This window comes from Rissa tridactyla, chromosome 7, assembly GCF_028500815.1.
Source record: "Rissa tridactyla isolate bRisTri1 chromosome 7, bRisTri1.patW.cur.20221130, whole genome shotgun sequence".
In the NCBI taxonomy this organism is placed as follows: domain Eukaryota; kingdom Metazoa; phylum Chordata; class Aves; order Charadriiformes; family Laridae; genus Rissa; species Rissa tridactyla.
This window is the reverse complement of record NC_071472.1, coordinates 44,311,368-44,327,132: the sequence shown is the minus strand read 5'-3', so window position 1 is coordinate 44,327,132 and position 15,765 is coordinate 44,311,368. Positions and strand designations below refer to the sequence as shown.

The window sequence follows — 15,765 nt, the reverse complement described above, 5'->3', positions numbered from 1 at the left end:
ATGCTGCTTTGGGTACCGAATAACTGTCTTGAAGACACTCTTGCAGCTGAAGCTCCAGGTCGTAGGACTTCTTTGGGTCATTTTTTTCCACCAGTGCTCAAAAAGATTTCTTTGTGTAGCTAGAGGTGATACTTGGTCTTTCTCATGGAAATGTGCAACTCTAAAAATAACCTTTCCACAATTCCCTGGCTGCCTGCCTTTCTGCACGAAGCCTTGTTTCTCTGTGTCCAAATGGGGTCACTGTAGGTGATCTGCATCACCTTGTGCATGGGGTGAAGCACTTGCGTCCTCCTGTGGACCCAGTCCCTCAGTCAGACCCTACGTCTCCACTGCCCCTTGGTCTGCTCAGTGGCCAGGGCCCCTCGTTGGCGCAGTTTGGACTCACTCTCTCACCCTCAACAATTTAAATACGGCATTCAGGCTGCATCTGCTTTTGGGAAGAGCCATGGTGTGTCCTGGGTCAAATAACTGCTGGGCCCATGGTGGGTCATGCAGAAGTGCGCTGCATTGATGGACCTGTGGGACCTTCTCCATGGAAGCCCTCTGCAAAGCTGTTCCTGCCCCTGCCCAAGGGGACTGCTCCACCAGACAGGCCAGGGGAGATGTCCAGTGTAAGTCCTGATGTAGGTTTGCGGCATGTATGGTCGTGCTGTTGTGCAGAGTGCCATCTGAGGTGGCCTGGGATGGCCAGTGGCCCTCCAGAGCTCTGCCTCCTACTCCAGGCTCTAGGGTTTGGAGAGGTCCAGAACTATTTTTTTTTTTAATTTTTATTTTTTTTAACTCAGTCTGATTCACCTGGCATCGCATTCAGCCTTCTAGAAAAGGGTCAGGTAAATGAGTGCTGTTCCTGGCCTGGGGAGAAGGCAGTGTGGGATGGGGTGCTGAGGTAGTGGAGAGCACGTCCAGGTCAGCGCTCATCGCAGGAGGCAGCTCGCCTGAGTGAGGTTCAAAGCCCATTTCCTGAAGGAGGTGAGGATAAAAAAGGAAGGGTGGGCGAAAGTGCTTTAGTGTGCAGCCAGAGTGCTAGGAATAAAGTTACCAAGGCATGTGAACCTCATGAAGTTCAGCCAGGACAAGTGCAAGGTCCTGCACCTGGATCAGGGCATTCCCCAGTACCAGCACAGGCTGGGGGATGGATGGATGGATGGATGGATGGATGGATGGATGGATGGATGGATGGATGGTTGAAGAGCACCCTGCAGAGAAGGACTAGGAGATACTGGTGGGTGACAAATGGGACATCAGCTGCCAATGTGCACTTGCAGCCCAGACAGCCAAACGTCTCCTGGGCTGCATCCCCAGCAGCGTGGCCAGCAGGGACAGGGAGGGGATGCTCCCCCTCTGCTCCGCTCTCCTCACACCCCCTGCAAGCCTCCACCTCTGGGCTCCCCACCACAAGGCAGACATGGACCTGGCAGAGACGCTCCACAGGAGGCCACCAACATGCTCCCACGGCTGGAACACCTCTGCTCTGGAGAAAGCCTGAGAGAGTTGGGCTTGTGCAGCCTGGAGAAGACACGGCTCCAGGGAGACCTTCCTGCGGCCACTCAGGACTTAAAGGGGCTTCTAGGAAAGAGGGAGAGAGACTTTTGACCAGGGCCTGCAGCCACAGGACAAGGGGCAGTGGTTCTGAACTGAACGGGGCTGGGGTTAGGTCGGACATAAGGAAGAAACGTCATACCATGAGGGTGGTGGGACCCTGGCCCAGGTTGCCCAGAGAAGCTGTGGCTGCCCCATCCCTGGAGGGGTTCAAGGCCAGGTTGGACGGGGCTTGGAGCAACGTTGGCTGGTGGGAGGTGTCCCTGCCCGGGGCAGGAGGTGGGAACTGGATGGTCTTGAAGGTCCCTTCCAACCCAAACCCCTCTGTGAGTCCACGATCCTATGATTAAAGCACAGGACAAAGAGGAATTATTTCATTGTCCCAGACACCTCTGTTACAAGACCAGGGAATTGCAATTGCTCATTTGTGATCCCAAATTCAGCCTAATTTGTGGTGCTCAGACCTAGAAGAAAGATTTGCATTGCTGGAGTGTGAAATATCTTCGTCACAGCCCGGGGGGGCAGGACCCACCCCCCTGGGCACCAGCGGTGCTTGTGTTCACGTCTCCGCACCGGGGCGGGTGTCAGCGCCACAGCTTGGAGGTCAGTAGAAATGAGAAGCAAATCTTCATGTCATGCAGGTGTGCCACACCCGTGCCGAAGAGCCTCAGTCCTCTTTTGTCTCAGCTCATAAAGGGGAACCAAGTACAAGAGGAAAAGTGAGAAGCTTCGGTGCAGACAATCGTGACATGCAGACAATCGTGACTTGCTCCTTTATGTCATGTGCGCACAGAATAAATTTAAAGCACTATATTCTCACTGCATCCTTTCGCATTGCTTACCACATTTTCTGTAACTCCTGCTTTTGGAGTTTTAATTGACATTGGTTTACGTTCATCTCCGTTTTCCCATATGTGGTGGGGAGGAGGAGAGCGTTTTCCCACCCGCTCCCAGTGGCACACAAACTGGAGCTGGGTGTTTCGGGGAGCTGGAAAACCCAGCAAGCACCAGCCTGAAGGACGGTCTGAATTTTTTGTGACGTGCTTAAAGAAGAGCAGAAACCTCTCAGCCGTTTCGGTGCATTAATAATGGAAAAAGGGCGAATAACGCAGAAAAGACAGAAGCATTTGGGAAATGCTTTTTTTTGAGTGTTTGAGAAAGCACGTGATACATCTTATGATGATTAAATTCTTACGTTCCAATGGTAATTCCGGTTGTTTCTAAACACTCAGTACCAAAAATAGACACTGCTGGATCCAGTCTACCTGAGCTTATCGATCGGGAGGTTTTCCAAGAGCTGAGTAAGATGGTGCCTCTGCCATTAGTGTTGATTTCCAATAAGTCTCCACATACCTGATGGGCATCAGGAGCTTGGGAGGTAACACAGAGTCAATTTTTTGAAGAAAGAGAGAGGGAATGAGCTGGGTAATTATTGACTGATCAACCCGACCTTGCTTCTGGGCAAAATAATGGAGTATTTGAAGTGGAATTCAATCGAGAGAATTAAAGAAGGGTAAGACAATTAATGTAAAAATAGATCTGAGCAGCTTTAGTTGGTACCTCTGCCTGCTGCGTGCCCGCGGGAGTGCCAGGCTAGCTCTGCTCCCTGTGAGCCCCGGTGCTGCTGTCCCCCTGCCCCCCGCGCTGTCCCGCAGCTCCGACCTTTGCCTGTGGCCCTGAGAGGGATGGCAGCGGGATGGCGCGGGGACAGGGCGCAGCTCACAATGGTGTTTAGTGTCACCCTGGAGCAAACTGGGTGTTGGGGGGGGTGGATGGAGGAGAGCCCCGGGGGAGGATGGGGCACTGCGAAGAACATGGGAGGAGGCTGTGGAAAGGGAAGGAGCGGTTTGCTCGTCAGCCAGCTGGTTGCTCCCAGACAGGTGGGTGCCCCAAAACCTCACGGGTGATGCTGTAAAACAGCCAGAGATCTCCGACGTTTGCAGCTGGTGGGAGCAGCCAGCCAAAGGTGTTGGTTCACGTGAATGTTGCTGTCTCAACTGGGTGCCCCTCGTGAGGGCAGGTCCCTCGTGGGACAGGGGGAATCCCCAGGGCCCACCAGGTGTGTCCTGTGCAAAGCTGCTGTGCTTTCATCGGGGCTGTAGCTGCCTTTGAGACGTGTTTTAGTGGGACCTTGTTGCTGTACAAACAGAACTACGCTCTCCAGCTTGCATTGGCATGCAGGGTACTTAATTATTGCCGAAAAGTTAATTAAAAGGTGTCCTAACATCCCTTTTTTTTGAGGTATTGATACTTTATTTCTCCTGTCAGCTCAGTGACCTCCCGCTTTCCCAACAGCGGCTCTGCCAGAGCTGTAAGCTGGAGTACCAGCATGGGATGTGACGGGCTGGGGGTGCCAGAGGCAAGCTGCGGGTCCCACGGGATTTGCTGCTGAATGCAAACCGTTCCTTCCGTGGCTGTGGTGGCCGGCAGCCCCACGAGCCCGCTGCAGGCAGGACGGGTGTGCGTCTGGGAAGATGTGCTGTTGCACGAGTTGGATTTGAGCTCACGAGAGTGACCAGGCGGAGTTACAGCACTTGCATGGCCCCCCTTCATCCCTAGCTCTTATTCATCACCAGCTGCAAATTGCTCTTTTAGTGTGAGTAATTGGAAAACAAAATGAAATCCCAACGCTTTCTCCAAAAAAAAAGAGAAACTGGAACAAGGCACTGCGCTGCACTGTCTCTGCCTTTCGCATAGGTTCATCACCAAACCAAAATGCTTTGTTGCGAGCAAACTTTGATCCCATCATCTGTGCTGCTGGTTTAGAAGTAATCAACAAGCCTGGCTGCAGGAGAAGCGGTTAATGCATAGCGCTGCTCTCCCTTCATCCTGAGATTAGCCTCCCGGCGGGGTTTTCCAGCTCTGAGGCCAGCCCAGAGCGGCAGGAGCAGGCAGAGGACGGTGATGGGATGAGAACACCCTAGGGGGGAGCTCAGCCATCGGTCAGCTTAGCGACAGGCTGTGGAAGGGCTCTGCATGCCGAGCTCCGGGGTGCGAGGCGGCCTGTGGCCGCTCCATCATTGCGAGCCCAGTTGTTGGTGCAAAGGTCCAGCACCTTTGCCTGGCTGGACCAGGAGCACGCTGGGTTTCCAGGATGGGTGAAACAGGATCCACCATCGCTACTATAAAAGGGTATTGTGTAAGCGCAGTCCCACCAACATTACCCAGGACCAGCTTTTAATTAGCTAATAATATGTAATAGAAACATCAGTGAAACACCTCACTTGCTTCCTTTATTAGTGACTTAAAAAGTCAAAAGCTACAATTTTGACCTGTTGCAGATCACCTCAGACACGGCCAGATGGTACAGACGAGGCGTTTTGCGGAGTACCTTTAGTCCCAGGGGATCCGTAAGGGCTTATCAGACCCTTCCATGCATCGTCTCTGCTCTGCTCCTCTGTAGGAGCCTTCTGACATTTTGTAGTGACATTGGACCCTGGCAGTGTTGCTTCTTGCTGCATGTTGAGCAGGATCCGTCCCTCCTAGCACGCTGGAAGTTAAAAATCCCAGGGCTGCTGGCCCCTCACGATGGTAATGAATGTCTCCTGTGCCCTCGCTCCTGGCGAAGGCAGATGGACGGCATTGCCGTGTCCTATTTCTGCAGCTTGGCAAGCAGCTGGAGCTCCTTGTGCTGCTTCTGCGTGGAAAGGACAATCCCAGCTCTGCTTGGGGCAGTGGTTGCACAGCTCTCTCCTGCCCACCCCTCTTGCATGCTCCCCTGTTCTGCCATACCTGCTGCAATTGGTTGTATTGATCGGAGTTGGAAAAAATTCTAGAAAATGAGGAAGGGGTTGAGCCGGCTTCTTGCAAACCGAGCATCTCATTTTTTCCTTCTTGTTTTACTTATCTTGAATAAATAAATTACATCGTCAGACTCTGAGCTCTGTTTCCAAGAAGGAACATCAGCTTTTGGGAGCTGAAGGCCTGCATAGAGGTCATTGATGTCCCAAATCTATTCTGGTGGGTGGAACTTCTGCTGGAAAGTCCTTCTCTGCAAGGCTGCTCTCCCTCCCTCCGCCAGTCTGTGCTGGTACTGGGGATTGCCCTGATCCAGGTGCAGGACCTTGCACTTGTCCTGGTTGAACTTCATGAGGTTCACATGGACCCACTCCTCCAGCCTGTCCAGGTCCCTCTGGATGCCACCCCTTCCCTGCAGTGCATCGACTGCCCCACTCAGCTCGGTGTCACCTGCAAAATTGCTGAGGGTGCCCTCAATCCCACTGTCTGTGTCGTTGATGGAGATACGAAATAGTATTGGTCCCAGTACAGACCCTTGAGGGACACCACTCCTTACAGGTTTCCGCTTGGACATTGAGCTACTGAATGCAACAATTTGGACGTGTCCATCCACCCAATTCCTTATCCCTCTGTAGTCCACCCACCAAACCCGTATCTCTCCAAATAAGAAGAAAGTTGTGTGGGACCGAGTCGAAGGCCTTACAGAAGTCTAGATAGGTGACATCTGTAGCTCTTCCTTTGTCCACTGATGCAATCCCTCCATCGTAGAAGACCATGAGCTTGGTCGTGGTCTTGGTGAAGCCATGTTGGCTGTCTCTCATCACCTTCCTGTCATCCATATGTTTCGACATGTCTTCCAGGAGGTTCTGCTCCATGATCTTACTGGGCATGGAGGTGAGGCTGACCAGTTAGTAGTTACCAGCCTGGGGCTGGAACAGGCTTTCTAGCAAATCTGGTGGTTTTTAAAACAGGTTTCATTTTTATTACTTTTAACTCCATGAAACACTATGGAAAATGTTTTAACGAATTCCGTAGATCCCTAGGAAGGATCCCTTAGCGGTGTGCTCCCAGAGACCAGACAGCTCGTGGGGCTGCCAGGTCTGTGCTTCCTCGTTGCATTCACTTTTAAAAAATACCCTACATTTCATAAATGTAAGTGCCAAGATAAAGAGGCACATCAATGTTAACCTGCAAGAGACAGAAGGAAAATTTTAAGGCAAGAAAGGTTTATTTTTTAAAATTTCCTTGGAGGAACTGTGATCAGGATCTTCTTTAATTTTTTTATTGAAAAAGCTAAATCTTTGCCAAAAAGATCCTTCTTCCCAGCTTTATCAGGGATCTTGGCCATGAATTAGTTTGAAGCTTTACTTTTCTTGATTATGTTGGTTGATTGTTGTCAGTAAAGAACGGCGGGTTGCAAAGAGGGGAAGGTTTATCGACCTGAATAAGAAGTGAGCGAGGATGCTTCGATGGCTGAGAACCGTGTCGTGCGTGTGCAGTGTCACCATCACAGTGACGCTGAGGCGTGCTGTGGCGGGCGCATGTCAGGCGCCTGCAGTTGACTGTGAAGGGGGAAGGTCTGGTGCCTGCTGCTGCCCTGCTCGCTGCTGGTCAGTTTGGAGGCTTTTTCCCTCCTTTATTGATGGTGGCGAACAGCAACGCTGAGTGTCGGGCTGCAGGCAGGAGTCCTCCCTGCCCTGAGGAGCATCCCGCATGGCGGCTCTGGGCATCGGCTTGACCTTGGACCAAAGCCTCCTCTTCCCTTCCCAGAAGGGACTGGGGACACGGCCCCACAGTGCTGGTGGCCATGGGGGCCATCCCTGCCACCCTGATGTGCTCGGGGCCAGCAGGAGCGGAGCAGATGTCCTGGGTCGGCTGTGGGATGTGGGGAGCCTGGCCCACCCTCTTAAATATCACATCTTGCCCCTTAACTGCTGCTCTGCTGGCCGGGGTGACTCCAGCCGTGGCGGCGGTGATGTTGTGGTACTTCAGGTTCCTGTTGCTGAATGTTACTCGCCTTGGACGGTTAAATAGATTTGAGTGAGTCACTTAAACAGACGCCATGGATGTGAAAATAATTGTCTGGGAAGCCTGTGCCTGCCAGGTCGCCAAGTAATCCTCACATGTCCTGTGACTCAAAGCCAGCTAGAAGGAGTGTTTTCTCCCTGCTGCTCAGCTGTAAATATGTCCAGGGAAGGCGTCCTAGCTCCCCATTCTGTGTCCCCCTCCATCCGTCCACATGGTCGTGTCCCCTTCCTGAGCAGCCAGCGCAGGGGGATGCTTGCCCACGCTCACCGCTTGCCCTGTGCATCCTCAACGACAGCACCACTGCAGCGCATCCCTCAGCTGGAATTGGCAGGGAGAAGGGAAAGTACATAGCGGTGAGTTACATGAAATTGTTTCATAGGATGGAAGGTGGATACAGGTGGGAAGGGACCTTGGAGGTCCCTGGTCCAGTACCCTCCAGCAGGTCCATTAGATCAGGTTGATGAGGCCTTCACCCAGCCGTATGCTGAGTATCCTTAAGGATGGACATCCTATAGGCTCTCTGGGTCCGGTGTTTGATTGCCTTCATGATGACAACTCGTTTTCCTAATATCTAATTTGAATTTTGCTTCTCCCAGCTTGGTCCATGACTGTTTGTCCTGTCCTCTCCAAGCTTCAGCAAGAAGCTGAAGGTCTCCTCTAAGGACCAGCAAGAAGTCTTGCTCCAGCTTCTCTCCACCTTCCTGCTGGGTAGTCGTAGGCAGCACTAGGAACCCCCTTTGCTGTCCCCTTACCAGGTGAACAAGCCCAGCTCTCGGCCTGTCCCCGTGTTTGTGGCAGCCTCTTGTCCCCCAGTACTCCTGGGTCTTCCTCCGTTTCCCCATCAGCTGGCCCAGCCTGTCTGGGTGCAAGGGGTTACTCGGCCCAGGCTGGTTTGTTTTCTTGTCCGATACAAGTTCTTTCAAGAACAGGTAAAAAATAATTAGTCAAATGAGAAGTCAAACTGAAAATATCCTCTTCCTTTCCCTGCATTTGTGCTTATCCTCTAGCAAATCCGTAATTGTACCACTTCCCAGGTGAGACCACTGTGTTGGCTTGCTCAGAAATACCGGAAGCCTGGGGCGAAGGTATTTGCAGATGTGTTTGTTTTCTCCTTTTCCCAATAGTGCCGAAGCTCTTAGCTCTGAGTCAGAAATGTGTACAACTGTCGATAGGATGTGACCTTCCCCCAGCACATTCCCATCATCATGATTTTCTAATTATGCCTGTGACTGCCAGCTGGGAGCGTACAGCATCAGAGCTACCACAGCCATTGAAATGACTCAGTTAATGTGCCTAGAGTCTATTAAACAAAGTTTTATTTAATTAAGTAAGTCTTGATCTCATCAAAATCAAGAGGGAGCATTAGGGTGGCAGCATTTCCAAGAAATCATATTTGAATGGCAGGTGGTTTGTGCCTTCTTTAGTATCTGGATCTTGAGATTTCGCAACGTGCTGGTCTCACTGCTGAGTTTTGGGGTTGGCCAGCCCCATGGTCAGGGCATGGCTGTGTCCCTGGCAAGCGAGCTGGGCTGCCGCAAGCCCGTGGGTGAGCCCAGGGTGTTTCGTACCACCCATCCTTTTTGCAGGTGCACAGCATGAAAGGCTGCGCAGGCAGAGCACAGTTGGGCACCTGCGTGCCGGGCACGGGTGCTGTGCCACCATGGGTGCTGTGCCACCTGCTCCAGCCCTGCTGCTGAGCTCAGGGGGGTCCGGCAACTTCTGAAGCACAGGGTAGTGAGGGGCATGTGTGCACATCTTGGCTCCTTCAAGGACACTGGTTTCTGGGAGAGGAACCTGTCTGAGATCACACACTCACAGAGGGGTTTGGGTTGGAAAGGAGCTTCAGAGATCATCCCGTCCAACCCCTCTGCCCCGGGCAGGAACACCTCCCACCAGCCAACGTTGCTCCAAGGCCCGTCCAACCTGGCCTTGAACCCCTCCAGGGATGGGGCAGCCACAGCTTCTCTGGGCAACCTGGGCCAGGGTCCCACCACCCTCATGGTACAACGTTTCTTCCTTATGTCTGACCTAACCCCAGCCCCGTTCAGTTCAAAACCACTGCCCCTTGTCCTGTGGCTGCAGGCCCTGGTCAAAAGTCTCTCTCCCTCTTTCCTAGAAGCCCCTTTAAGTCCTGAGCGGCCGCAGGAAGGTCTCCCTGGAGCTGTGTCTTCTCCAGGCTGCACAAGCCCAACTCTCTCAGGCTTTCCCCAGAGCAGAGGTGTTCCAGCCGTGGGAGCATGTTGGTGGCCTCCTGTGGGGCGTCTCTGCCAGGTCCATGTCTGCGTTGTGGTGGGGAGCCCAGAGGTGGAGGCTTGCGGGGGGTGTGAGGAGAGCGGAGCAGAGGGGGAGCATCCCCTCCCTGTCCCTGCTGGCCACGCTGCTGGGGATGCAGCCCAGGAGACGCTGGGTTGATGTCCCCATTTGTCACCCACCCTCAGTCCTTTGCACAGCTCATCAAGGAGCTTCACTCCAGTCCGGGTTTGCTGAGCATGTCTTGTGGCTTGGAGATGCTGCTGCAATGTCAAGAAAAGTCCTACAAGCCACGAGCGCTTGGAGATGTGGCGATGGTTGTGCTGTTGGTGGTGGTGAGCTCAGAGCCAACTTGTGTCATTTGTGCGTGGGAGAGAGGGCAGATAGCCCTGAGCCAGATCCCATCGGTCAGGCAGGTCTCGGAACTTCCCCAGCTGATTTACTTCTACGCTGTAGTTTCCTCCTTTCTGTAGCTGAGTCCATAGTCCTGGCAGCCCGGCACACTCTTGTATAAGCCCTCGCAGGCTTAGATGGGCGGCCCTAGGGAGATGCTGAGACTCGGTGATGGGCTCCGTGCTCGACAGGGCTCTTCTCCCAGTGGGAGATGTGTGCAGGTCATGCAGGTGCGCCTGGGATACCCGTGGGGATAGGGAGGAAGGGACTTGTTTGTATTTGTTTTTATTTGCAACTCCTGCGACCCTGCCCGTTGAAGTATGAGAATTTCTTTACACCCTCCCGCCACTGCTGGGCTGCTCCCAGTCATTCCTGAGACGCGGGCTCTGGGACTGGGGGGATTTCTGGGCACTTCAGCCCTTACATTTCTGTCAAAAGCAGCAAATTCAGGCTAGGAAGTGAACACACACACACACACAAGCCGGCTGTTAGTCAGGGGGTACCAGTGGCAGATGTGACCTTTCGTAACACCCTAGGGAGGGCTCACCAGCATGGCAGGAGTCTGGAGAGATCAGGCCTCGGTGAGCAAAGATTTTTGGTGTCCGGCAGCGGTTTTCTCTCCTCTACATGAACCAGCCCTGTGTGTCCCATCCCTTCCACTTTCTGCGGAGAGCTGGGTATGAGGCAGGTTAGGGCTGTGGGGGCAGGAGGTCCTGCAGAACGGCTCCCCAGCTCCCTGCTTCCCAACTAGCAACAGCATCATTGCCAGGCTCAGGACTGTGGGGAGAGTCCATCAGGGTGTGTGGGGTGGAAGTGCTCCCAGTCTGGAGGTGGGAGTGCTTGCAACTCTGGTCTCCACATGCTATGGGGCAGGGGCAGCAGATTTTAGCAGTGATGCCAACACATCTGTGTTTGCTCTTTTCTTTCTCACCAGAAACGAAGGAGGAGCTGGAAGAGCTGATGTCTGACATAAAGAAGACAGCGAACAAAGTGCGCTCCAAGCTAAAGAGTGAGTATTTTCCTGCCGTGCTGCTGCGGGGCTCTGCCAGCTGCGCTCCTGCCCTGCAGCCCAGGGCAGCGGGTACCGCGGCTCCCGTCCCAGGGATGCAGCAGGCAGGGAGAACTGCTGCCCCCCGTCTAGCTCCGTGCCCCCACCGCTCAGTGCTTCCCACTCGTCCGCCATGACCAGAGATGCTGTGGGGCCCTGCCTGTCATGCCAGCCCTGTGCCAGCGCTAGCTGGTGTTTGACTCGGGTCAAGACAGTTTTGGGGTGGTTTGCTCGAGGTGGAAAAGGGCAGGTTACAGACGCACAGCCTGGCCCTGTCTGTGTGTCCTCTGGCATCCTGAGCTGGTGCTGGGAGGGGTCACAGAGCTGGGGGTCTGCAATTCCTTTGCAGGGATCGCCTGGGGATAGGCATCGCCTTCCCTCCTCCTAGCATCCTCTAGCTGCTTTTATTTGCCCTTTGTGAATTTGCCCCCTTGTGCCCCATTCCCAATGGAGGTGAGGAAACAGGGCCACGAGAACCTGATGGGCTGCGAGCATGTCCCGTGCCACCAGCATTGGCAGGCATTGGGCTCTCCAGATGAGCCCTGCCTCTGAGGAAAGCCACGGCATGGCCAAAGGTTGGGTTGCCAGGGCTGAGTGGTTGAAGAGGTGTTGCTGTGGGCCTTGCAAGCTTCCAAGAAGAGCTGGCTCTTCCCCGGTGAGCCAGGTTGGCACAGGCAGCCTAGGCAGGTGCAGCACCAAGGGGTCCCCTCTGGAGAGCCGTGGTCCCTCTTCCCTGTGGGGCTTCAGCTGGGCCAGGTCGTGCTTCTGGCCCTCCGGCAGTGTGCTAGCACGGGGCTCGCTGCCCCAGGGGTCACGCTTCTCGCTGCCCGCATCCAGCTCCCACCAGGCTGGTCCTGTCGTCCCTTGTTTTTCCATCCCCAGCACAGACTTCCATTGCTGTGGCTCTGCCCAAGGCAGCGGTGCCCCCCTGCCCATCCCGGTTATGCTGGCAGGAGGCACTGCTGCCCCTGGGCATGGGCTGTGTGGGGCAGGTGGTGGGGAAGAAAGGGGCCGTTGGGCTTGGGAAGGGTATCCTATCTCATCAGCACACCCCATTGTCTTGGTGTGCCTCCACCTTGGGAGTGCAGGGACTGAGCATGGCCAACGTCGCTGTTGGTTTCCACCATCAGAAGAGTCAGTCGATGTCTTTGACAAGCAGGGAGTGACGACAACACGCCCATCAGCCTGCCGATGGTCAGGGTTGTGCTGGAGTACTCAGACAAGCCCAAAAGCCCAAGACTGGACCCCAGGAATGCAGGGGGTCAGTGAGGACAGCAGCACCTTGAGGCAGGAGGCAGGTCATCCCCGCACAGCTCAGATTGGCCTGCAGTGGTCTTGGCCCTCAGCCTGGGATTTGTTTGAGCTTGTTGCAGGAGACTTGGCCGTGCCTGAAGGGTGGGAGAGGAGCTGGTGCTTCCCCCATGGCAGCAGCATTCTCCCTAATTGCAGGGCTTCATGGGAGCTCCACAGGCGTGGAGGACTTGGATATGGCTGGAGCCGTTTGTCAGGTTTGTCACTACTGGCATGACCATGTCCCATGTGTATGCCAGAAGACTTGTACCTCTGTTGTCCCCTTGGTGCCCTTTGTCCTCCTGATACGTGATCTCAGCTAGACCCGAAGGAGAGTTAGGAGCCAGTTTACCTGTTTCATAGGCCATGGACCCTTCCGACAGACTAAAGGCCCCGGCCATACCGGGATCCCTGGTGTCCAGGTGGGGACAGGGTTTGGCCTGTGCAAAACAAAAGTTCTTTTCCATTGGTGCTTTGTTCTGTGTTTTTTAAGGGGCTTCAGGCTTTGAGAGCCTGAAGGTTTCAGGCAAAACCTGAAGGTTTGCAGGACAGGCTCCGATTCCTGTTTTCTTCCTCCAGAAAAGACTCGCTGGTATTGTATTTACCCAGAGCAACGAGATTATTAGTCCGTGTGCTTTGTCCCATATTGCCTCATGGCCTGCGTGATCAGTGATAAAAACAGTCAGGACTGATCAAAAACACCATCTGCTGACAGTGAATTGACTTCTTTAGGACAGACATTGCTCATGCAGTGGCTAATTCTAATTACCAGCTTCTTGGGAAAATGTGATTTTATTAATTGTCATAAATGCACAATGTTTGCCAATACTGTTCTTTGGGAACAGGGAACGATTTATGACAAGTGTGGAGGAAGACTCATTGCTGATGAAATACGCTGGGCGAGCAGCAGCCAGGGCGTTCACAGGCAGGGGGGGTGTGCAGGAGAAGCGCTGTGGCCGCCTGGCTGTGTGGGACGGGACCTTTCAGATCGGTTCTGGGTACAGACACTTGTTCCAGGAGAGAATAGGAAGGAGCGCAGGATTTGTGTCGATGTTCCCCAGCGCTTACTTCCTCGGAGCATGCTGTGCTGTTGGACACCCTCTGCCAGCATCGTGAAGGGTTCTCCAGGCCCACAGTCTTCCTTACAGAGCTGCTGCTCTCTGCAGGGCAGTACTGCAGGGCCACCCACGCTAACCAGCACGCAGCAGAAACACAGGTGCCTACTGTGGCGGTGGTGTCCTGCACTCTGCCCTGCTGTGCTGGGTGGTAATTGGGAGCCACTGGGCGGCTCCAGGGAATGGGGAGCCCCTGCTGCAGGAGGAACTTGCCCCATGCTGGACTCATGGGACCTGCTCCAGCATGGAAGATGCTGGGGAGAGCCGGGCTCAGAGAGCTGTGGAACATCTGCGTTGGGAATGGAGTCATCAGCCAAACTCAAGGGATGCCACCGGCTCATGCCTGGTGGTCTACATGCAAACATGTATCTCTGCGCGCTGGGCCAGCCTGCTGATGGGAGCTTTCCTCCAGGCTTTTTAAGTCCCTGAAGATTTTGAATTAGTATGTCCCCAGCTGGCCTCGAGGAGCAGATTTGCACTGCCTTGGTCTGTGCCAGACCTCGTGCCCTGCAACCCCCTGCCCTCCCCATGCCCGAACCACAGTGGGATGCTGAGCGGGGCAACGCTCCTCCCTGCCGCGATTTATGGCCTTTAGGCAAGTGGGGATTCATCTCACTCAGTTGCACTACTGAGCATAATTAAAAGGGCAAATTTCTGCTTTGCTGCAGAGGACTGTTCGGCTTTCGCCAGCCTGGTGGGTCCTTCCTGTGCAAGGCTGGGCAGCTGGCAGACCTGCTATTTTTAGGGTCCCTGGAGAAGTCTTGAGCTTCGGTATTTTGCAGAGACATTTTAGCTCTGGGTTTCCTCCTGCTGCCTAGCAGGGGGAAGACAGCGCCGCATTTTGTTTGAGTGCCAGAAAGTGCAGAGCTCAGACCCGAGCATTACATCAGTTTTGTATTGGAAGCCCTGCTTACCAGCCTGGGGGTGATGGGTGCTGCCCTCAACAGCACCAAGTCTCGGCCAATGGCCAGGCACCGAGTTCTTTGCGGTAATGAAACGGGGCTTTGCAGCTGGTCCATGGGCTAGAGTCCGTAGCTGGGGACTGCTCAGTGCCAGACGCTCCTCAATTCACAGCCTTCAGTCTTTTACAATCCTTTTACCAGGTATCCCTTTTTTCTACTTTAAACAGCACAAAATAATCTGTGTCCTTCTACCCCGACCAGGTATTGAGCAGAGTATTGAACAAGAGGAAGGACTGAACAGGTCATCTGCTGACCTGCGGATACGGAAGACTCAGGTGAGTCTCTGCCCTTTGGCACCGGGAAGGGGAGGATGGGAAGCGGCTGGAGGCAGTTGAGGGATCCCAGGAGGCGGTGGGAGAGGAGGGCTGTGCTTGGCTTTAGAGCAATCAAGTTCCTGTGTGCAAATATTGGGCAAAGTAATGCAGCGTGTGGATCAGCAAAAAGCCAGCCTGAAAGACCCATGACAGAAGTCCGTGCAGCAGGAGGTGTGGAGGGGAGGGCAGCGAGCATCAGCTGCGTCCTGGGGTAAAGTCTGGGCGTCTGCACGGATGAACAGGTTGGGGGGTTTCTGCACATCTGTGTTAAGCATCTCACTAAAGGTGATTTTAACTGGGGCAAAAATACCCTCTGAAGTGCCAGCTTTGAGGGAGGACACTTGCCTGCAATGTGTTCAGAAATCCGAAGTCACCGTGTGTTTCTGCAGTGCCTGGAAGCATGCTTGAGCAGCTCATAAGTGAGACCAGGGCTTCCTGATGCAGCTGGGTGACTCACCTAAAATATCATTTAATCTAAGACGACGGGTGGTTTTTCAGAGAGTACTGTGCGGGCCTGCAGCCTGCTGGAGGTGTTCTTCTCTGCTGGGGCTGTAGTTGCCCCTCCACCAGGCACTGGTGTGGCTTCACAGTGCAGGAAATGTTAGACTTTTGAGATGCTGACACAACTTCCTCACATTCCCATGAAACCACCAGTAACTAGCACCTTCTTTTGATGGGTTCTTTAGCGGGGGGTGGAGGTCCCTCTCCTCTGCCTGGGTGGTCCTGAGGCTGCGTTACGCTCTGTTGTGGTGAACAGTCGTGCTGCTTGCGCTTCTGTCTGCAGCCAAGGCAGGTGGAGAGTGCTGGCCCTCAAGAGATGGGCACTGAGGGACGGGAGGCTTGTCCGTGAGTCCAACAGTATGTGCTAGAAACTGGAAGTCACTGACCCCGCTTTGAGCCAGAGGTTGGGCTGCATGATCTCCTGAAGTCCCTTCCAGCCTGAATTATCCCGCAATTCTGAGTAACTTCCCTCCCACCCCTCGAAAGTCAAGAAATAGCTTAGAAATATTTGATGAAAGAAGTTCTGGGGCGTCTTGTGGAGAGGCTTTTCTCTCTCGGGAGCAGCTGATTGCAGTGGGAAGGTCTGA

The 15,765-nt window shown here is 54.0% G+C and overlaps 1 protein-coding gene across 3 annotated transcripts in view; it reads left to right on the top strand.

The window, feature by feature from the left end:
* STX1A (syntaxin 1A) overlaps window positions 1–15,765 on the top strand; it is a 97,217-nt gene that overhangs the window by 55,609 nt on the left and 25,843 nt on the right. For all 3 annotated transcript variants that reach the window (XM_054209021.1, XM_054209020.1, XM_054209019.1), the window contains 2 exons: window positions 10,883–10,957; window positions 14,565–14,638. In XM_054209021.1, coding sequence (XP_054064996.1) covers window positions 10,883–10,957; window positions 14,565–14,638 — 149 coding nt within the window. The remainder of the gene's footprint in view (window positions 1–10,882; window positions 10,958–14,564; window positions 14,639–15,765) is intronic.